This window comes from Mesoplodon mirus, assembly GCF_964341445.2.
Source record: "Mesoplodon mirus genome assembly, chromosome: X".
NCBI classification, from domain to species: domain Eukaryota; kingdom Metazoa; phylum Chordata; class Mammalia; order Artiodactyla; family Ziphiidae; genus Mesoplodon; species Mesoplodon mirus.
The window spans coordinates 119,483,027-119,505,879 of NC_138981.1; the positions used below are offsets into that span (position 1 = coordinate 119,483,027).

The window sequence follows — 22,853 nt, forward strand, 5'->3', positions numbered from 1 at the left end:
TCAATGTCCACTACCTGGTTTTGATATTATACTACTATATTTATGTAAGATATAAACATTGTGAAAGGTATATGGGACTTCTCTGTATTGTTTTTGCAATTTCCCATAACTGTAATTATTTTAAAACAAAATTTTGAAAAATAAGATCCAAGAATTTTCCTAACTTTAATGCCACAGATCCAAGAATCTCAATGAACCCCAAGAATACTTTGGCTCATTGTAGTCCAACTGCTGAAAAGAACTGATAAGAATATCCACTGCCTTCTCATCAGAAACAATGCATGCCAGAAGGCAACAGGATGACTTCTTTAATGTGCTGAGAGAAAAAAAAAATGTCAACCTAGAATTGTATATACAGCCAAATTACTTTTTTTAAATGAAGGTAAAATGGAGACATTTTGAAATAAACAAAAGTTGAGAAAATTCATCAAAAGATGACCTACGCTATCAAAATTATTAAAGGAAATTCTTCACAATGATGAAAAACTGTTAACAGACTGAAATTTGGGTCTACACAAAGAAATGAAGTATATGTGACTAAATATAAAATATCTTTCCTCATTTTTAAATTTCTTTGAAAGACTGTTGACTGCTTGAGGCAGAATAAGGTAATATAGGGTTTACTGGGAGATCAGGATGGACATATATACACTACCATGCATAAAATAGATAGTTAGTGGGAACATGCTATAAAGCACAGGAAGCTCAGCTCGGTGCTCTGTGACTACCTAGATGGGTGGGATGGGAGGGGGAGGTCCAAGAGGGAGGGGATATAGGTATATGTATAGCTGATTCACTTCATTGTACAGCAGAAACTAACACAACATTGTAAAGCAATCATACTCCAATAAAAAAAAATTTAATTTAGAAATAAAATGTATCACAACAACAGCACAAAGAATGGTAGGTAAATGTTGGTATACTACAATGAGTTTTTTATATTACATGTGAAGTGGTATATCCATATGAACTATTACATAATAATATTTATAACATTTATTTTCTATACATAAGTATATATGCATAGACATACACTCATACATACATGTGTTCTGCGACAGGGCCCATATGTTTCACCATATGGGTATACAGCACAACAAAGTTTATAAGCTCCTTGTTATGAGGAGGAACATAAAGGATCCACCAGGTGACTCAAGAGATATCAGCAGTGGAGACGTTTTAAGGTGGGTGACAAAATGACTTCATTCTTTCCATCTCTTTACCTTTCAACTATATGACATTAATGCTCCCTGAGAAGGATAAAATGGATCCTATGATGAATTTTGCTGCCACAGCAACTGCAGCCATTGTACCTCCCCCTATTCTAATGATGGGTCACTTCCTGTTTCAGCCTCAGATCAGCCACAGTGACAGAAGCCCATGGAATCAGAGGTGAAGTTTAACAATGGCCACTGCCTCCTCTCTTCATTTAACCAAAGAGGACGTCGGAAGCAGCCGAAAGACCCACTGAGGGAGATGGACATTGTTTCCCAGAAGTAAATACAGCTCAGCTTGTACTTTGGAACAATTGTCAACCTTGCTACTTGCACAATCTACTAGCAAAGGTTATGCGGTGCCTGAACATGATCATGGCAGAATCACCGGGCCTCGTCACCATCTGCCTTTTAGGATATCTACTCAGTGCTGAATGTACAGGTTTGTCTCCTTTATAAAGATACATTCAATGTGCTTGGCTTTTAGATATAGAAATGTCTGGGGCTTTCTTCTTCATTAAATAATGATTATAGGATTTGACCACAATGTTTAAGATTCTACTAATTAGCATGTGGGTTGGTGAGTACTAGTTCTCTGGTACCGGTTCTTCCTCATTTTTAAAACTAAATCGATTTACAATGTTTATAGTACATTTTTTAATGGACACTATTGGGCTTATGATTTGACAATGTAATTCCTTAGAAAAGTCGTCTCCTTGGTTAAAAAAATAAATAAAAGGGGGAAATGTTTTAACAAGGAAACAGCTGAATGTGGAGAAAAAATTAACTGTCATTTTGTGGGGTTTTAACTCATTTTGAAATCAAAATGGGAAACATTAAAGCAAAAACAATGGTTTTATTTACACAAAAAGTTTGATTTTAAGACGATGTGATTCAAAATTTTAGAACTATTTAATGAGTCATGCCTCGAATTTTTAGTCTATAAAATTATATACCTTCAATTGTAAGTTGTAATTAAAATACAAACTTTTCATTAGTAAGTTGTTATTTATCACTGAAGTTTTCCATGGGTGAGGGAGAAATTATTTTGTCTGATTCTAAACATCTCAGAGTTAATACAGGGGGAAACTCAATATTCACTTGAGCTCTTAGGACAGCAAAGCAAGTCCAAGAATTGATGTCGAGTAGGAACTTAGTTAAAGCAATTTACATCACTTGGTTTTTTTTCACAACTTTAGTGACTTTATGCATTCCCCAAAGGCAGGCACATAGGGAAGAAATTACCCCATTTAGATAAACAGCATGTTCTCACAGGAAGCATTTATCACACTTACTTGTCAACCTATTATGATCAAATCTAGTAGTTGACAGTGGAGGATCAGGGGTGCCAACCCTAAGCATCCCCAGAAAGCAGACTGGCCCGAGGTTCCCACTCCAGACATGATGTCACACTGAAATGCAGAAATAATGGTACGAGAATGCAGAGGTTAAATCAAGCCAGCAAACTGGCTAGAGTCAAGCCATAAAGAAATTCAGCATGAACACTCACAAAGTAGGACAGAATGCTAAGTCTTTACACACATCTCATCAGTGTGAAATCTAGGAGGACAAAGGATCCAAACCCTTCCTTCAAGATAAGTGCTGAGATGATGGAGGTTTTAAGAGGACTGCTGCCCCCCTGAAGACCTCAGATGTAGGAAAAAGGATAGATTCAGAGAAAAAAAGAAGGACTAAGATTTCAGAGCTTGGGAAATAATGACTAGAAGAGATAAGCCCGAAGGGAGGTTAAATATATGACCCTCAGACAATGGTGAGGAGAAAGGCAGTGTGATTCCGGAGTCACCTTAGTCAGAGATAATAGGTCCTTGAGCAGAGCACCAAGGGGCCTTCCCTAAGGACGGACAGTGTTGATGCAGTGCTCTCCTGTACTGCTGAACCACCACTGGCTTCTCAAAGCAGTTTCTACGAATTATTTTCTGAGATGTTGCATTTTCATGGCTGCTGCCCTTAGATATTATTGCATCAATTTAGAATTTTGAAATCAAATGTGTTCCCTAAAACCAATTCAGTTTTGTAAAGCATATGGACCCAACCTGTCTTTCATTTAGAATGAATGAATGAAATAAATGAAAGACAGCTTCAGTCCACACGCTTTACAAAACTTTACGAAACTAGGTGACTAATATGGTGCCAGGTACTGTGGCAAGGTACTAGGGGCTTGGGGATAAACCAGATTCCCTCTTTGACCTAAAGCACCATGAGGTCAGCTGAGAGATTTCAATATAACATGAGCAGATGTATACCAGCTGCTAAAGGGGCACAGAAAAAGGAACACATTAACTGGGGAGACACTGACAGAGAGACAATATTTTGAGCTGGGTCTTAAAAAATAAGTAGGCACACTCTCCTTAAATGACTGATCTAGGTCATCCTGTGAAGAGAGGATCACTCACGTGCAGAGATCCAGATCCACAAAGAACGTGAGGTCTTTCAGGAACTAAGTATGTTTTCAATATTGAATATGACAGGTGAGGCAGGGTCAGGTCATCAGATAAGGAAGGCCCTAAATTAAGGAGTTTGGACAAGAGAATGGAATGTGGAGTCATCAGAAGTGTAAACATGAATACCACTGCTCGGCCTGGCAACATTCTCATGAACTGCGTGAGGAGGGGGCGGCCAGACAAAGGGAGACCAGTCTTGAGGCTACTGTAATCATCCAGGAAAGGCACGAGGGCCTGAACCGGCACATTAGCTGTACAGACAGAGAGGCGGGAATGGAATGCAAGTGACACTGAGGGAGCAGAAATGATATGACTTAACCACCTGGGTATGGAAGGGGAACGGGTTTAGAGGAAGTGGAAAGACCATGTCTTGAGCATTTAGGATACAGCACAGTGCCTAAGAGCATGGACTGTGCGGTCTGACTGCCAATGTCTAAATTCTGGCTCTGACACTTTAATATATCACTTGGGGCAAATCACTTAACCTCTCTGAACCTCCGTTTTTTTTTTGATTTACGAAAATGAGATGACAGTACCTCTCTCGTGGGACTGCCGTGAGAAGGGAATGAGATAATGGATGCAAAGCACCAAGCACATTGTCCAGCGCATCAGAAGCATTAAATAAACACCAGCTCTTATCAGCCACATGACGATGGACAGTTACAAAGTTGGAAAGACAATCTGGAATTCCGAACATATATCTGACTAGAGATGGATATTCAGAACTCACTGGCGTATAGACAGTAGTTACAACCACGTGTGTGAGGATCCAGGGAGTGAGCACGGATCTTGTGGCACCTAGTACAGTGCCTGGCAGTAGTGAGTGCTCAGAAAATTGTGTTGAGTCAGGGCTGGACTAGGGTGAGGCAAGCAGGGCACACAGGGCATAGACATACTTGCACACACTGAGAGAGAGGAACTCCTTATATTCTGTGCCCTAGGGGCCTTGTTTACCTCACCCCAGTCCCGGCCCTAGCAAGGATGTATGGAGTGAAGAGGGACAAGGCTGAGGCTGGAGGCTGGAGCCGGGGAGAACTCTGAACATATAAGGGGCAAGCAGAAGAAGGGGAATGAATGGATGCAAGTGGTGGATGATTAACAAGAATCAGAGCGAAGAGGAGAACCAGGAGAGGGTGATTTCATGAAAAGAGCACCCTGAAAAGGGAAAGATCAACAATTAGAAATGTTTCAGAGCAGGCAGGAAATACAGAAGCTCAAAATTACCCTTTAGGAGGTCACTGCTGATCCTGACAGTACTCATTTCATTATATGGATCGCGGTAAAGAAGAGAAAGAGCCACAGAAAAGTGCAGTAAATAAAAAGGGAATTGAGAAAATTAGGAAGGCAGACCAGACAGAGGAGTAGAAAGGAAGAGAGAAAACCACCATACACCAGCCTGTACACATTATCTCACTGACCCTGTCAGCAACGCTGGGAGGTAGACAGTCTGATGATACTACTGTTATACCCATTTACACTTGACAGAGTTAGGCTGCAGAGATTATGTGACTTGCCTGAGGTCTCATTGCCAATAGCTGGTAGACATATGATTCAAATCCAGGTGTGTCTGCTCTGACTCCAAACCCCTATTTTTCCACTAGACCGCACTGTAAATGGATACAGACACAGATGCTACTGTAGGAGCGCCCAGGGCCAAGCACATGAACTGGCAAGCAGAGAGGAGGGCCTGGTGCAGGCTGGGAGGTGTCGATATGCCATGGCACCCATTTGCAGCTTGTGGCTTTCTCCCAGGGCGCCTGGCTGCCTGGCAAGGGAAGGAAGAGGCAGCTAGTGGCACTGACCTAGTGGTTGGGACTGCGGGGTATTGCAGCACTGAAGAAGGGGTGAAGGGAACTGAGAAAGTTGGCAAGGGAAGAGTTGAAGAGAAAAAATCTAAGCTAAATTCAGGGAAAAAGTAAAGCCCAAGGGGACTTGAAGAGAAAGAGAAAAGTGAGAGGCTGTGAAGGGACTAGAAGGCTCCATAAAGCGAACAGCTGCAATGGAAATAAGGAACTTCGGTTTGTTTCTTTCCCTTTCCTTTTTTTCTTTTGGCGCTAATGAGAAAACAGTCCCAAAATGCCCTGGAAAGTTCATGTTATAAACACCTGGTCCTGTTGAGACAGTCTAGAAGAAAGGAGTAACTCCAGGCAACTTCTTGAGTTCCTGTTATTAGTTATAGATATAGATACTACATCTATATCTGTCTATCTAGAGAGAAACACACACAGAGAGTGAAACAGAAAGAAGAGACTGAGATATGGAGAGTGGCGGGGAGGGGCTGGGGTGGAGAATTAGGTTAGAGACCTCAATCCTCCAGAGTTCAGGAGTGTGTTTCTAACAGGCTAGACAGTCAGAGCTAAAATAAAACACATCCTAAATCCCAGAGAAAGACTTATGTCACTGGTATTCCTAGAACACATGCCAACTTAAGGTGCTGTGAGTCTGAAGGTTAAAAAAAAAACATGAATGCAGTGGTTTTTCTTTAATATCCAGTGAGAGACAGCAGGGTTGCATTTAGGCTTCTGCTCTTCCGAGGGAAATGTGCTCCAAAGGCATTTGGGCAACTGCATCCTGTAAACACAGCCCGGCCAGCGTGATGGATCACCTTGCAAGGATCTGCAATTAGTTATTTTCAAATGATGACCAAGTGTGAAGTTAACTGCTTATCTGAGAACTTTCTTTTTCATCCAGAGTAAATTAAAATATGATTGAAAATCTGAACTTTCATTACCAGAGTTCTCTTGACTAAGAGTAAAATTGAATTTTAATTCCTAAATCTCCATGTGTATACAGTACCATGAGAACATCACAGATTTTGGGTCCATGTCCCGAAGATAAATTGGCTTTGGGATTACTCAGATTAAAAAGAAAGCCTTTCGGGCTTTCCCTGGTGGTGCAGTGGTTGAGAGTCTGCCTGCTGAAACAAGGGACACGGGTTCGTGCCCCAGTCCGGGAAGATCCCACATGCCGCGGAGTGGCTGGGCCCATGAGCCATGGCCGCTGAGCCTGCACGTCCGGAGCCTGTGCTCCACAACGGGAGAGGCCACAACAGTAAGAGGCCCGCATACCGCAAAAAAAAAAAAAAAGAAAGAAAGAAAGAAAGAAAGCCTTTCTTAAGAGATGTATTTAATTTTCATGATGTTTTCTTTGTCCTTTAAATTTCAGTTTTTCTTGATCGTGAAAGTGCCACCAAAATTCTGAATCGGCCAAAGAGGTATAATTCAGGTAAATTGGAAGAGTTTGTTCGAGGGAACCTTGAGAGAGAATGTATAGAAGAAAAGTGTAGTTTTGAAGAAGCACGAGAAGTTTTTGAAAACACTGAGAAAACTGTGAGTATTTCCACATAACATCCTTCGGATGCAAAGAATAGAAAACCCTTTAAAAAGAAAAGGCAGGGGGACCATACTTCTCTTTGGAATTTTAAAATATCTATACATACACGTGTTTTATAAATGTTATAATAGAGAAGGAATCAAAGTGAAAACATTTTAAATAGTACCATTAACTTGTCTTCTTTTTCGTTATAGACTGAATTTTGGAAGCAATATGTCGGTAAGCAATTCATTTTATCCTCTAGTATACGAAACATTTGAGAATTATGTATTTTTTTCTTCTGTGTAAACAGATAATATATTAAACTCTGTCAAAAGGGCTCAGAAAAATAAGTCCAACTCCTTTTACCCAAAATTGAATGGTGAGAGACTCCAGGTTTATGCCAGCGTGGGAGATATTCGCCGGCAGATACGCTTACTTCTTCCTAGGGCTTCAAAAGGAACATCGTTCCACCCCAGGAATCTGGAAGGGAGAGACCAAAGAGAATTGCATCTGGGACTGAATGAGAGTTTAGCATCCTCAGCAGAGAATCAGAGAATGCTGACTGACTTACATGTATACTGCTTAAAAGTGCTCCTCCTTCTGGCGGCCTGCAAGGCCCTCCTGACTGCCCAGCCCCTCCCTCCCTGCTGCCCCTCTGACCTCCTCTCCTCCTCACACATCCTGGGTTGTTGCTGCTGCTCCTTGCATGCTCTAGGAATGCTTCCATTTCAAAGTCTGAGACCTGATTGTTCCTTTAATGTGGAAGGTTCTTCTGCCAGGTTCCCCTAGGCTCACTCACTCACCTCCTTCAGGTCTTTACCCAGATGTCACCCTCTCAATGAAGCCTGCCTTGATCATCTATTAATACTTCAACCTGCTCCCCATAACCTCATCACTTTAGACACCGTATCCTGCTCTATTATTTTTCATAGCACTTTTCACCACTGAGGTATCATATAATGGTCTTACGTATACTATTTATGTCTCCCACCTCACTAGAATGCAAGCTTCATGTTGGCAGGGGTATTCAACTGTTTTGTTGATTGATATAGTCCTAGTACCTCGAACAGTATCTGGTACAGAAGCATTGAGTAAATATTTGTTGAATGAATTGACCAAAAGGAGGAAAAGTCAAAGCTTTAATGACAACTAAGTTTTAAAACTAATTTAAAATCCAGGGCTTCCCTGGTGGCGCAGTGGTTGAGAGTCCACCTGCCGATGCAGGGGACACAAGTTCGTGCCCCGGTCCGGGAGGATCCTGCGTGCCACGGAGCAGCTGGGCCCGTGAGCCATGGCCGCTGAGCCTGCGCGTCCGGAGCCTGTGCTCTGCAATGGGAGAGGCCACGACAGTGAGAGGCCCGCATACCGCAAATAAATAAATAAATAAATAAATAAATAAATAAATTAAATAAAATCCAGCAGCAGGATTTTGAGACAGTGTAACTTTCCCAGCTTGATTTACCTAAGACCATTTGCATGGACAGAAACTAACCTGGACAGCCAATGCACTGAATTCCATCAGTTCTATTTTCCCAGATTCTATTCTGTAGACACTAATGGACTTATTCATATTCTTGTTAACTCATAATTTCTCCACTTTGTTTTTAAATCATGAGGGAAGAAGAGGTCCATTCCGTTACATTTGCTTTAATTGCCTTTCCTTGTTCTTAGTAATGAATGCTACCACGCCAACTCTCTACTAAGGTATTGCCCTACGGTTAGTCCAAACAAGTCTTTTTATTCTCTATTTCTAATCTATTTAAAATTTTGAATCTTGTATTTTAAAGCAAATCAATTTCTACCTTTCCTCCCAAAATATTCCTGGCTACATTTAAACTCCCATGGGTCCCTTCATTGCCCACCCCCAACCCAGCTGGCCCCCCACCTGTGAGTAGGGGTTCATCAGTACCTCTTAAACACCATATTTTGAAGTTGGCCCCCTACCTTCTAGGTCACAGGCTGTGTTGTTGACTGTAACTCAGGTAAAGATACCTGGAAAACATCAAGGGCATGATTCTGTTGTTGACCTGAAACAAACAGACTCCAGCAAAGATGGGTTTATTCAGGATCAGCAGAGAATTGCAATTCAGGGTCTACAACCACCATGAGCCACGTGCAAGTCCCTGCATGGTAGGGGGCAGACAGCTCCTTTACAGAGGGGAAAAGGAAGTGAGGAGGGCTACAGTAAACAAAGAGTCCCTGGCTTTTCATTGGCTGAGTCCTTGCCAAGAGAGAAGAGGAGTCTGTCTTCTTCGTGTTGGGCTCTGCTATCGTCATAGGGCATGAGAGCTCTGCCTTCCAGTCTCTTGACTCTATTTTTTTAAATAAATTTATTTATTTATTTTTCGCTGCATTGGGTCTTCGTTGCTGCGGGCGGGCTTTCTCTAGTTGCAGCGAGCGGGGGCTACTCATCCTCGTGGTGCGCGGGCTTCTCGCTGCAGTGGCTTCTCTTGTTGTGTAGCACGGGATCTAGGCGCGAGGGCTTCAGTAGTTGTGGCACATGGGCTCAGTACTTGTGGCTCACGGGCTCTAGAGTGCAGGCTCAGTAGCTGTGGCATACGGGCTTAGCTGCTCCGCGGCATGTGGGATCTTCCTGGACCAGGGCTCGAACCCGTGTCCCTTGCACTGGCAGGCAGATTCTTAACCACTGAGCCACCAGGGAAGTCCCTCTTAACTCTATTTAACTGAGGTTTCTGTTTATTAATTTTTTACACTGTCACTACTGCTTTGTCTGCTAAAAATAAAACAAAAACAAGAAAAGAGAAAAAGAAAACCCAACTCCACGGCTTATTTTCACTTTGCAGTCGAGATTCCCACCCCCCACCCCCAAAATAGCCTATGCTGTTTCTCCCTGTATGGGCTTTCTCACACGGTAGGGACGCAGGCCCCTCACTCCTGCCCTACTCTCTTCCATCATCTCACCAAGTAAGGAGCCTGGTGAAGAGGAAAGATCGCCCAACCACATTAACCAGCATCTGCCCAGCCCTTTACAGAGTGCCTGTCACCTTTAATCCTCACAGCAACCCTGTGAGCAAAGCACTATGAACCTCATTTTACAGAAGAAGAAACTGAGATTTAGGGAGGTTAAATGACTTGTCAAAGGTCACCCAGCTAGGGAGTCATGGAGCCCAGAAGAGCAGCCAAATTCTCCACTGCCCAATCCCCACTTTCTCTATTACCCCTCCCGGCCTTCAAATCTACATGCAGTTATTCATTAAACCACCACCTGGTAGGCTTAAACAGGAAGCTCTCACTTGGCAAGGTCTTGTCCCTTGTTGTCTTTGACCCCTACAGTCTGTGGCTTTGCTTCAGCCCAAAGTACACACAGACAAGCACCCAAAGGAGGACTAAATGCAGGATGAAATGACACTCATTTTAAAGATATGTCTCAGCAATTGAGTTGCTGTGTAGCTGGCTGCAAGCCCAGAGCCTTTCAGTGAAACATCCTAAATAATTCAGCTCCGTTGGTCTGTAATATAAAGTGCAAATGTGGCTCATTTTTTTAGACCAGTTCTGAACATCAATAATAATAAACCAGAGATAACGTATTTTGTTTTCACAGAATTGGAACAAACGAAGTATCTGTGCAAAAGCACACTGGATCAAGGGGCAGAGGGGACAAGGTCTAATTTGTACAACAAGCAGTTTTCCAGAGAGGGACTATTCCTAGGAAAGGGGTGCTAATCCCCAGCCAGTGGGACCTGGACACATGCTCCTGACAGCGAGCACGACAGACACTCTCCTGCTGTCCCCAGAGCAGGCAGGGGGCCACACACTAGATGTCATGGAGCTTGGCTCTAAAATATGAACGACCATTAGAAATTTCTCTTAAATTGCCCCCTTTCGCTCCCTGTTTTATTCTTACATCATCTTTATCACTTACTCTTTTGTTACTCATACATTAAGCCTTGCTGATTGCGCTCCCAGTTTTCTTCAAGGCTCTCTCTCAGCTCACAGTGCACACCAGCCTCCCTTCTGGTTCTATTCATCCCTTTCTCCTGAAGCTTCCTTAAAAGTACGGATGGAGGCAGAGCTCTAAGAAACCAGACTTAAAGGCTCCCTCCACATCCTGACCCTTCCCCTCTTACCTATTCCTTCCTCCTGTTTTCTGATGACCAGTATCCTCAAAGGCTCTCTAGAACTCTGCAAATGTAGAAACTTAAGGAAAGGTGGGAAGGAAACATAGTCAATCTATATATAAATAAAGCACATTTTCAGAACTTTTTCTTTTTTAATTCTTTGTATTGAAAGTTGTTTCTCACTTTACCAAACCATTTGGGACCTAAGCACAGACAGTAGAATATCTTTCAAGAGTAAAGCATCTTTTGTACTGTTTGGAACCATCACTGCATACTCTGCTTAAAAGTGAAGTGATAAGATGAGGAAGTGGATGCATGTGCGCCATGCCTAGGCTGCCAGGTCCCTGAGTAGAGTTGCTATCTGTTACCTAGCTCAGCTTGCTCTACAAGACCTGTGACAGAGCAAGCCTTGTACAACACACAGATGATTGTTGAAGCAATGTGATTTGATTGAGAATTAACTCCATCATCGTTCGATAAGGAAGGATTGAACATTCTTCTCACACTCTGCTGATAGAGTACATCTCTATGCTCAGACATTCTTTTCCCTCTTCCTCCTCCCTTCAGTTACATAAACAATGTACATGCCTTCCTCGGGGCCATTTCCTAGGACAATGTTAGCCTAAAAACCTTTACTTGTTTTTAGAAACTTAGGAAGACAGGGGCATCCCATAAGCAGTTGGTTTCCAGGTCAGCAGTTTTACTCTGACCCTAAAATCAGGCTCCCCTCTCCATGAGTCTGTGCAGGGAAGACTAAGCATTCTAAGCAATGGATCTGCTAATTCAACTTCTTAATCTATCTCGAAGATGGAGATCAGTGTGAGTCCAATCCATGTTTAAATGGCGGCCTGTGCAAGGATGACATTAATTCCTATGAATGTTGGTGTCAAGTTGGATTTGAAGGAAAGAACTGTGAATTAGGTAAGTAACTATCTTTGGATTACTCGTGGTTCAAAATATCCCTTTGAAACCAGATGCAACTGGAAAATGCAATGTGTATGTATCATAATTTTCTCTTAAATTATGGTAAAGAACCATTTACATGAGATCTACAGTCAACAAATTTTGAAGTGTATGATACAGTACTGCGAACTCTAGGCTCTATGCTGTACAGCACACATCTAGACCTTACTCCTCTTGCATAACTGAAACTTGATACCTGCTAAACAACAACTCCCCATTTTCCCCTCCCCCAAGCCCCTGGCAAGCACCATTGTACTCTCTGCTTCTATGTGTTGGACTATTTTTAGACACCTCATTATAAGTGGAATCATGCAGTATTTGTCCTTCTACGACTGGCTTGTTTCATTTACCATAATGTCCTCTAGGCTCATCCATGTTGTTGATTATGACAGAATTTCCTTCTTTTTGAAGGCTGAATAATATTCCATTGTATAAAACATACTTTCAAAGCTTATAAACATTCATTTTATCTGCAGTCATAGTTTCCAGGATGTGCTCAAGAAACTACATCAAGAACAATAGTAAGATTTGGTAGCTAGTAGGAAGTGGTAATGATGTTCCGCTAGCATATTCATCCTCAATACAACCACATGTAGTCAGCACAATTATCATCTCCATTCTACGCAAATGAGAAAAGCACAGCTCAAACAGCTCAAAAATCACAGAAGCAGTAAACAGTTGAGCCAGGACTTGAATTTCAGTTGGTTTGGCCAAAACCCATTCTCCTAACTGCTACCCACAAAACACAAAGAAAACTGACCCATAAAATTGTTAGAACTCGTGACTAAATTGCTATCAACAAAAGCAGTGGAAGTCAACTAAGTAAAGAATTGGGGTATGGGAAGGCCAATTCTCCCATATACTAGGCACTTCTCCACGCATACAAACCACTTCACGTATGAAATTTGTTGACAAAAATCAAAACTCGGGCCTCCCTGGTGGCGCAGTGGTTGAGAGTCCGCCTGCCGATGCAGGGGATACGGGTTCGTGCCCCGGTCTGGGAGGATCCCATATGCCGCGGAGCGGCTGGGCCCGTGAGCCATGGCCGCTGGGCCTGCGCATCCGGAGCCTGTGCTCCGCAACGGGGGAGGCCACAACAGTGAGAGGCCCGCATACCGCAAAAAAAAAAAAAAAAAAAAAAAAAAAAAAAAAATCAAAACTCATTCCTGAATTTGACTATACTGATTACGCTGAAAGAGTTACACAGAAAATCTAGGATCACTGTGCATCTTTTCTTTGCATATCCTAGAATTTTTTTGTTCTGAGATTTTGGCAATTGGAACAGTAAACCCCAAAGTCCTTTACCTACTTGTTTATTACCTCTGGATGCAGGATTACTGGTATCGTGATTGTGAAAAGCATAGAGTGCTAATGACGGATTCTCTTTCTCCTCTGAAACTCCAGAAGAATAGAGATGCAGTCCTAGAGAAAGAATTTAACACCACAGGCTACATGACTAACACCACAGGCTACATGACTAAGGGCAAAGAGTAGAAAATTAGCAAGACTCTATTAAGGCGTTATGGCAACCCATCTGACACACAGATGAAAAGGGCATAAAACAAAATGAAACGCAGCAGCTGCACTTGTCCTATTGAGAAGGGAAAAAGTCATCTCTAATGCTGTTCAGAAATCCTTTCAGTGCTAAAGAGAAATCCATTGATCATCTTCCTTTGAGATCCAAAAGATAAAAAGGAATAGAAGATAGGAAAAAGAAAAGGTGGCAGGGCAAAAACATTAAAAAAAAAAAGAAAAAAGGAGATGCAGGTGGATGAACTGTACCCCAGGCTTGGAATCCCACTCCTGCAGGCTTCCCAGCATGGAGACAAACCGATGTCTGGGTTCCCTTTCCTATGGGTGTGTTCATTAGCTCAACACCTCTGAAGTGCTACTTTCATCTGAAAGGTTATAATTTCAAGTTCAGATTGACCTAGATAAATCCGATCCTGCTATTACGGAAACCTACAGAAACTGATGGAGTATCAGCTTAAATAATATAACTATTGGAGCTGAGGGAATGAAGGACTCAACTGGTCTCCGTTAAGAATGAAGGGCATGGGGGCTTCCCTGGTGGCGCAGTGGTTGAGAGTCCGCCTGCCGATGCACGGGACACGGGTTCGTGCCCCGGTCCGGGAAGATCCCACATGCCGTGGAGCGGCTGGGCCCGTGAGCCATGGCCGCTGAGCCTGCACGTCGGGAGCCTGTGCTCCGCAACGGGAGAGGCCACAGCGGTGAGGAGCCCGCGTACCACAAAAAAAGAAAAGAATGGAGGGCATGTGGTAGCAAAGTATAACTGAAAACAGTGTTTAGTATTAAATATTCCTAAGTGTCTTTAGTTTAAAAATAAAGACACCTTAAAAGAGGCAAAGAGCCCTGAGGAATGTAGCTATAAGCACAAAACTGCTATAACAGGTTTTTCTACGTGTGTGAGGCTACAGTCTACACAGCAAAAGTGCTAAGTCTACAACGGGCACCATCTCAGGCCTCTTGGGTTCCCCACATTTTGGTTTGGTCAGGGATCTGCAGTGACACTGCAGCCACCACTACACCTGGCCTCTAGGGTGTCTTGAGCTCCCCCAGCCCATCTGATCAAGTTTTAGAAAAATCCTCCCAGCTTGCTTAGTTCAGAAACAAAGTGGGAATTCTCTCAAAAAGCTCTTTATCTCAGACACCAGAGGAAAGCAAAAGCATATACAAACTCCATTTAAGCTGTTGCTTCAAACTGAACTAGGGACTAATCTCAAAAGCTGCTAGAAAAACAGCACAGTTTATGGAGTATCTGGGCCCCAAGTCCCTTGCCTCACCCTGTCTCAGAAAGGGAAGGAGATTTCCATTGTTAAATTCTTGTTGTTTTCCTCTTCTGTTGTTCATCAGGCTCCTCTCCAGGGGAGAGAGGTGCAAATATTCAGGGCACACTTTCTAGTTAGAACAATTAATTGGCTATTGTGTCCCTTTGGCTGGAATAAAGACCACTGTATGTGCCCAGCTACACATCACATCTGAGTCCTTTTCAGATAAATCAAAGTCTGTAAGAACTTGGTCATTCCCGTCCCTTCTAAAGAGTACAAGAGGCATTTCCCCACAGTAACAGAGGATGGAAAGAAAAACAAGCATATAAACACATTTTTTTTCGTTTTGCTAACACGTCACAGACACTACTAATTTACTGCGTATTTCTGTGGAGTAGAAAAAAGAAAATATCTTGAGTTTAGCTGAACAACAACATATTCTGTGATACACTGGTTAAACAGAACATCTTTTGTCCAAGCTTTGGTTTTTCCATCCCTGAATATATCAGGGAAGATGAAGGCAGAGTAAAATAAAGCAGAACACGATAACTTTTGTAGTAGGCATGAGGGGAATTAGAAAGAGGTATTTGTGCTAACACAGAGGGAGAAGAACAGATGCTCTGACATGTCCTTCCACAGATATTCTAGGCACTGAGATCAGCCCCAGGACCAGGGAGAACCCACACCCAACACAGTGCCTGACGTCCGAGTGCTCAAGAAACAATTGATGAATGAGGCCCACAGTGACTGTCCCTGAGGTCCAGGACTACAGACCTCTCCACTGGAACTCCTAGTGCTGTTATTCTCTTTCCAGACTCGAGTTCTTTACCTGAGGTCAAAAGACTGCTGGTCGGACAGCAATATTTCCCACTGCGTGTGCAAACCAAGCCAGAGGACAGCAACAGCGGCAACACACTGGGCTGCAAAGAGCAATGACGAATGAGGAAAATGACAGAGAGGTCTAGTTACCTAGCCAAGGACGCAGCATCAGAATTGGGAAAAGCACCCTGGCTTTACCCATTCCCGTTGTGCATGGCCTGGACCAAAGTAGTCAGCACCTACCACCCACCTCTGTGAACTTAGCACAATCTCATATTGACTGAACACTCCCTGCAGGTGGTATTTGATTTGGCTGAACACTCTAGTATTGCTTTGTAGCAACAAAATGATTGTTAGTAACATGAGAAGAGCCAGGGATGTAATCACCAATAGTAAGGAGAAAGGTCTTTAAAAAATAAATAAATAAATAAAAAGGACCAAGTGCCACCTTTTTGGATCATGCACTTAGTGGATTATTGGTAGCGAAGGTTAAGGCTCAGGCTGGTTCCTTTGTCCACCTAGTAACAGATGATTTGCCTCCCCTTATTTCCTGAAGTATCAGTAAGGAACATGAGCGAATCATTACATTAGCCTATGCTACCTATGTAAAATGTAATTAGAAAATTTAGATCTGTCACTCAAAAATCCATAATATACTCCAAAACCATACAGTCATTCAGTTAGCCTGGAATCCCCCAGGAAAAAAAGAGTCTGTGACACAAGCTTATCTATTAGGGTGTGCAATTCTAGGGGGGCAAGAGTAAAGGATGGGGGAGTGAGGCAGTGAGGAAAGGAGAACCAAGAGTAAAAGGAGTCATCTCTCCTCATCTGCAGCTGATTGTTTGAACTCCGGGGACTGTTTTCCCAAGAAGCCACATGAGCTGGCCTCAGGAGAGTCAGCCTCGGAGGGAGAAGAGGTGAAAGAATCTGTCCATCAGCACCCTTCTCCAGATGGTCAACACTTCAGCCTGTGGGGCTTTAACTCCCCTGCATCACCAGGCTGTACACGCTGGGGGCCCCTAGAGGTCACGTGGCATCCCAGGCCTCAGCATCAACCCCGGGAATGCCAAGCTAAGAGGCGAGAGGCACACAGTGCAGATCTAAGCCCAGGCCATTCAAGGCCGCACCTGGACGAGGCCAGCGGAAGTCCATGCAGAGCTGATCACCAGGGTGCTGGGGACGGATGTGGGTGAGGCTGGTGGGGACTAAGGTGGTGCACAAAGAGGTGGCTAACACAGTCGCTCATGTTCAAACTTTCCATGTTCTAACTGCACTGACAAGTGAGCATTTCTCTTGAAGGCTGTACTGCTGTTGAGCCTGTAGGTAAGGGGGAAGGTGCCTTCCATTCACTGTGCTCCTATGCTGCTCTAGAGACAGAAATAGGCCCAAGGGCAGAGCCTGTCTCTCTTAACTCAGCAGGTCTCAGCCAGCAAGCCCTAAACCCTGCTACTTCCTGTTATTGAGATCGCATCAGAGAAACAAAGGGAAAGCACGCAAATTAGAAAATGGAAAATAAGATGGCAGGAACAAGCCAAATATATCAGGAATCACAATTAATGTGAATTGGGGTTAATGACAATTTTCAGTCTGGAGTTAAAAATCTAATTGTATGCTGTTGATAAAAGAGATAACCTAAAATAAAACTCTACCAGGAGACTAAAATAAAAGGATGTGAAAACATTTGCCAGGTAAATGCTAACAAAAAGAAACTGGCAAAGCTATCTTAATATCAGATAAAACAGAATCCCAACAAAAAGCATTATAAGAGACAAAGAAAGATATTTTATATTAATAAGGGAGATTGTATAGGAGAGTAAAGAAAATATGAGCCAGTAGAATGCTTATCATTGTCAACACATAGCATTTCTGGCATTTAGCTCCCTTAAAGGACCCTATTTCATTCTCTTGTGTTGACACATACTCACTTCAGCCAGCTTCAAGTTTGCTTAGAAAAACTGGATTATATTAAAACCAGACACTTCTATTCAGCAAAATATACTATTTAGGGTGAAAAGGTAAGTCACAGAGTGGGAGAAGATATCTGCAATACATATATCCGGTAACTGGAACTCTCATACGCTGATGGTGGGAATCCAAATTTGTACAATTATCTTAGAAGACTACTTGGCAGTATCTACTAAACCTGAACACATGGTCCAATCATTGCACTCATGAGTATATATCCAGTAAATATGCACGCATATGTTACCAAAAGATATGTACAAGAATGTTCATTACAGCATTATACATAAGAGCCAAAAACTGGAAACTCAACTCAAATATTCACTCACAGTAAAATGGATGAATGAAGGTAGTAATATTCATACAATGGAATATACTACACAGCATGCAGATGAACTATAGCTATACAGAACAACATGGATGAAGCTCACAGACAAAATGTTACCTGAAAGACACAGAGGAGTACATATTGGGAGCTTCTCCTTATATAAACTTCGTGCACAGGCAAAACTAATTCCCTGTTAGAAGTCAGGTAACGGTAACTTTGGAAAGGAGGAAATAGTGACAAGAAGGGGGAATTAGGAGGGCTTCTGGGGCTTTGATAACGTCCTATGTACTGATCTGTTTACTGTTTAAACAAGCACAGTCACCTTGTGAAAACTTATTCCAAAATTCTGGGTACTTTTCGGAATATGTTATACTCTAATAAACAGCTTTTTTCATTGCACTCTATGACTTTGTGAAAGTAGTATATCTACAACTTCAGTTTTATGTCAAATCACATATATTGCTGCCACCATTTTTATGCCTTATTAAGATTTTTATCTTTTTTTTCCCTACTCTTAGCTCAAGGTTCACACACTTCTCTCCATGAATGCCCCCAGCTTATATCTGACCTGTACAGGAGTCAGTAGTTTCATGTACTTTTTAGAAATGCATGTTAAATGATGCTGTTGCTGGGACTTCCATGGCGGTCCAGTGGTTAAGACTTCCCCTTCCAATGCAGGGGGTGTGGGTTCGATCCCTGGTCAGGGAGCTAAGATGCCACATGTCTCGTGGCCAAAAAACCAAAACATAAAACAGAAGCAATACTGTAACAAATTCAATAAAAACTTTAAAAATGGTCCACATCAAAAAAATCTTTAAAAAAATACATGATGCTATTGCTGTTGATTCTGCTTTCTTTCAGATGCGACATGCAGCATTAAGAATGGCAGATGCAAGCAGTTTTGTAAAAAGGGCGCTGATAACAAGGTGGTTTGTTCCTGTACTGCTGGATACCGACTTGCAGAAGACCACAAGTCCTGCGAACCAGCAGGTCAAAATCTAAATAAGTTTCTTTTAAGCTCGGCAGATACATTCTCCAAATCCATATTTGAACTTTTTGCGTTATAACTAACCTACATAATTTTATGCCCTACTTGTTTCTACTTCCTTTTGAAATCACAGAAAAGACTAGCAGCTTGGACAAATTAATTTTTCAAAATGCATCATCATTTTAAATAGAAATTCTGCAACTGTCTTCAGTCTGAGTTCTTTTCTGTGTCTGATTTTTTTCTCTGACCTTTATATCATGAAGCAATCGATTTGTGTGATTTCTGTATGCCTATTTGTAATTCGTCAAGTCAAATTAATGTAGTAATCCCATAACATAAAAGATACGTATGTGATTGACTGATAGGCTTCTAGTACAAGGATAGTGAATTTTAAGCATGATCTGTCCGGGTGTGGCTGGCTTACTCCAAGAAAGTTATTGCCTATCCTTGGGTCTCAGCTGAGTTTACACGCTTGGCATCACAACAGTTCCGACAACCATCTGTTTTAAGTTGTGTCAGGCTGATCAGCACAGTCAGTCTATACAGCAGTGGACAAAGCAATGTTTCCCACTCATGCCAACCATGCCACCATGTTGAGAGCTGACTGGTGTGTTCAGAGCATCTCCACTCCAAACTCATACTGCTCTTCTCTGAAAAAGAAGGCAGTAGAAACTTGGATTTTGAAAAAATCAGGTTCTGTGGGATCAATTACATTTGCTAAATGAGGGGTCTTTTTGAAGCAAACTAGATATAATTTCTTTTGCATTTCCAAAGCCTGATATCTTATTAAATTGGTACATTAAATCACGCACCATTCCTCTGTAACTGGGTTCGGTACCTATCTCAGCAATGCACCCGGCAGAGGAAATTAAAGGCAGCATCAGAAGCCAAGAGTATACATGCTACACTAAAATGAAGAGTCTCTAATGCTTCAGGGACCTGCCTGCCTCCTGTTCTTCTACCTGGTTCTTGACATACACTGCTTCAAATTAGCCTACCTAGGGAGGAGTGTGTGCACATATCTGTTTTAACCTTCGAAACCTAACTTCCAGTGTAGACAGACAGCATAGTAGGTAAACCCTTATAAGCCCTTCTCTGTTATAAGAGAGGAAAAAAAAATGGAGACCCACCTCCAACTATTAAGTGTTATATTTGAATATAGCCGTAGCTTTAGCAGAATAAATAGGCCAAACCTAAAATAAGCTTTTCTGCCTTTCAATAGTAATGGTCCCTTTTCTCTAGCTATTGTTGATGATTTATATTTATACATAAGTATTCTGAACTAATTTCTTGTTTTCCCAACCACATGCTGTCTTCATGATACTCTGCCACAGCTGGTTGCTATAGAAATGTCTGTTATAAGGAATGTGGATAGAAGGAAAGTGAGAAATGAAATGTGAGGTGACTTTGCTGGACTACAAATTTCCATTCGGGTTGTCCCCAGTGTTTCAGTAGATGATTTCTTTTCTTTAGGAAATAAACCAACCCAAGGTAAAAGGTGGCCAGTGCCCAGGTAGATGTGGCTGTAATAATCATATCAATAACTTATTTGGTTAATACTCAATAGCCAGGTAATTAAATCATGATGATCTCTCCCCAATGGATACCTAAAGTCCACCTTGGAATCTAGAAGGCATTCTGGTCTACAAAAGAAACCCTGAGAATTCCCTGGTGGTCCAGTGGTTAGGACTCTGCACTCTTACTGCTGAGGGCCCGGGTTCGATCCCTGGTCGGGGAACTAAAATCCCATAAGCCACGCGGTGCGGCCAAAAAAAGAAAGAAAGAAAGAAAGAAAGAAATCCTGTTAACAATAAGCAGCAGACATCCCATTTACCTAATTCTAAAATCAAAGTCACATGGCACCAGATTTCCATTCAGGGACAGTACTTGAGAGTAAGACTTTTTAGCAAAGAAACTAAACAGAAAGTCATTAGACTTTATAAAAGTCTTTAAAAATTCAATTCTGGAACACCTCTTCTATTTCCATAAAGATGATGGATTCCTGAGCCAAATGTCCTTTTCATGAAGGGTTTGAAAACTTTCCATGAAAATAATTCAATTAACCTTTTAGTTTTAGACTATATTCATTGATTTGATTTTTTTAAAAATATCGACGGGCCTACTTCTCAGAAGTGACAAGGATGGGCCTCATTTTCGATTTTTGTAATACAAGTTCTGCTTGCCAATGAGAAATACCAGAACACTAATTTTTTTTTTCCCATTTGTCTAGTGCCATTTCCCTGTGGAAGAGTTTCTGTCTCAAACCCTCGTATGAAGTTCACCCGTGCTGAGACTATTTTTTCCAATATGGACTATGAAAATTCTACTGAAGCTGAAATAATTTTGGATAACATCACTCAAAGCAACCAATCATCCAATGACGTCATTCGCATTGTTGGTGGAGAAGACGCCATAAGAGGTCAATTCCCTTGGCAGGTACTCTATATTTATGGTGTGTCAAAACCGGAGCCCAGTGGGCAAGGGCCAGGCCAGGTGGGAGGCTGAGGCTAGGACATCAGACAGACTTATTGGGATGAGGGAGGTATTTAGGCAAGTTTCAACACTAAGCCGGATGAGGAAGCCAGTGAGAGAGAAGTCCAGGGACAGCTACCATACAAGGTCAAGGAGAGTTTGGCATCAAGGAAATAGCACAGCAGGATTTCAGACAAGCAACAGGGAGGTCTGGAAGCGAGGTCACCGGTGCTGGGGTTCTGGGTATTACTTCAGCTTCAGCCCCTGGGAGAACTGGTGAGAGTCAGAAAGTCGCTAGATCCAGAGAAACTGAATTATTTCGAAGGCATTTTTAAAAGGACTCAGGAAGGATTAAGACAAGAACTGGGTTACTGGAACCAGGGCATATGAGACAGGGGTTGGTCAAAGGCTGTAGTTCTCAAAGTGTGGTAGCATCAGATTCACCTGGGAACTTGTGGGGAACGTAAATTTTCATGCTACACCTCAGACCTACTGAATCAGCAACTCTGAGGGTGAGGCCAGCAATCTGTGCACTAACAAGCCCTTCAGGTGATTCTGACGCACTCTACAATTTGAAACTCACTGGTCCAAAGGAAACAAACTTTTTATAGAAGCTAGGCTCCAAAACACCAAACAGTAGACTCGTGGTCCCTAGTCCCACATTTCTCCAGGTGTGATCTGCAGACAACCCACATGAAAATCACCTGTGCACATTTTTGAGGTAACAGCCAAGGGCTAGATTTGATACCCATTATTTCAAATCTTTTCACATCCTCCTCGCTGCACACTTAGTGTACCTGTTGTCTCCTTCCTATGGAGCCCAGCTAAGATCATTAGGAATGTTCAAGATCACTCATCCACACCTGTGCACATACACGTTCACTCGCTATTTCATCCATATGAAGTAAGATTACTGACTGTAGAGGTACCAAGCGCTAGGTTTTAGTTTTTTTTCCAAAAGTGAAGAGCTGTGCTACTTGCTAGGATACTTGAGAAAGACCCTGCCATACTTTCACACTGATGCCTTCCTCACCAGAGAACCGTCTCTCCACACCCACCTCCACCCAGTTTCTCACAAAAGGTTACTGGGTTTCAAAAATAGGAGACAAACTGAGTGTACAAAAGTCACTTTTAGACAAAATAAGAAAGAAAACCAACCAGAATCTCTCCCCATTTGTGGATGAGTCAGCTCGACCATGTCACCGTCAATCTGCAAGGTGGAAATGCTTGATCTGATTGCAGACAAGACTGCAACACACCTGCTGCAGCCCAGGCATCAAGAGAAAGCTAGCAACAGCTGGGGTTTCAATGGCCAAACTAGATCTGTGGCTCTAACATAGGAAATACTGTGCAGCAATGTCACCTAGAAAAAAGTGATTCAAAATGCTGATGCGTCAATAAAAGGGGATGGGAAATAACGCGACCACGTGGGTGAAGCAATCCCACAAAGCAGCACAGAGTT

General features: G+C 42.3%; 1 protein-coding gene across 1 annotated transcript in view; it reads left to right on the forward strand.

Annotated features, from left to right (window-relative positions):
• Positions 1-1,429: 1,429 nt before the first annotated feature.
• F9 (coagulation factor IX) overlaps positions 1,430-22,853 on the forward strand; it is a 30,124-nt gene continuing 8,700 nt past the window's right edge. The window contains exons 1-6 of the mRNA XM_082609630.1: positions 1,430-1,656; positions 6,842-7,005; positions 7,204-7,228; positions 11,878-11,991; positions 18,793-18,921; positions 21,150-21,355. Of these exons, the coding sequence (XP_082465756.1) occupies positions 1,569-1,656; positions 6,842-7,005; positions 7,204-7,228; positions 11,878-11,991; positions 18,793-18,921; positions 21,150-21,355 (726 nt within the window). The 5' untranslated portion in view covers positions 1,430-1,568. The remainder of the gene's footprint in view (positions 1,657-6,841; positions 7,006-7,203; positions 7,229-11,877; positions 11,992-18,792; positions 18,922-21,149; positions 21,356-22,853) is intronic.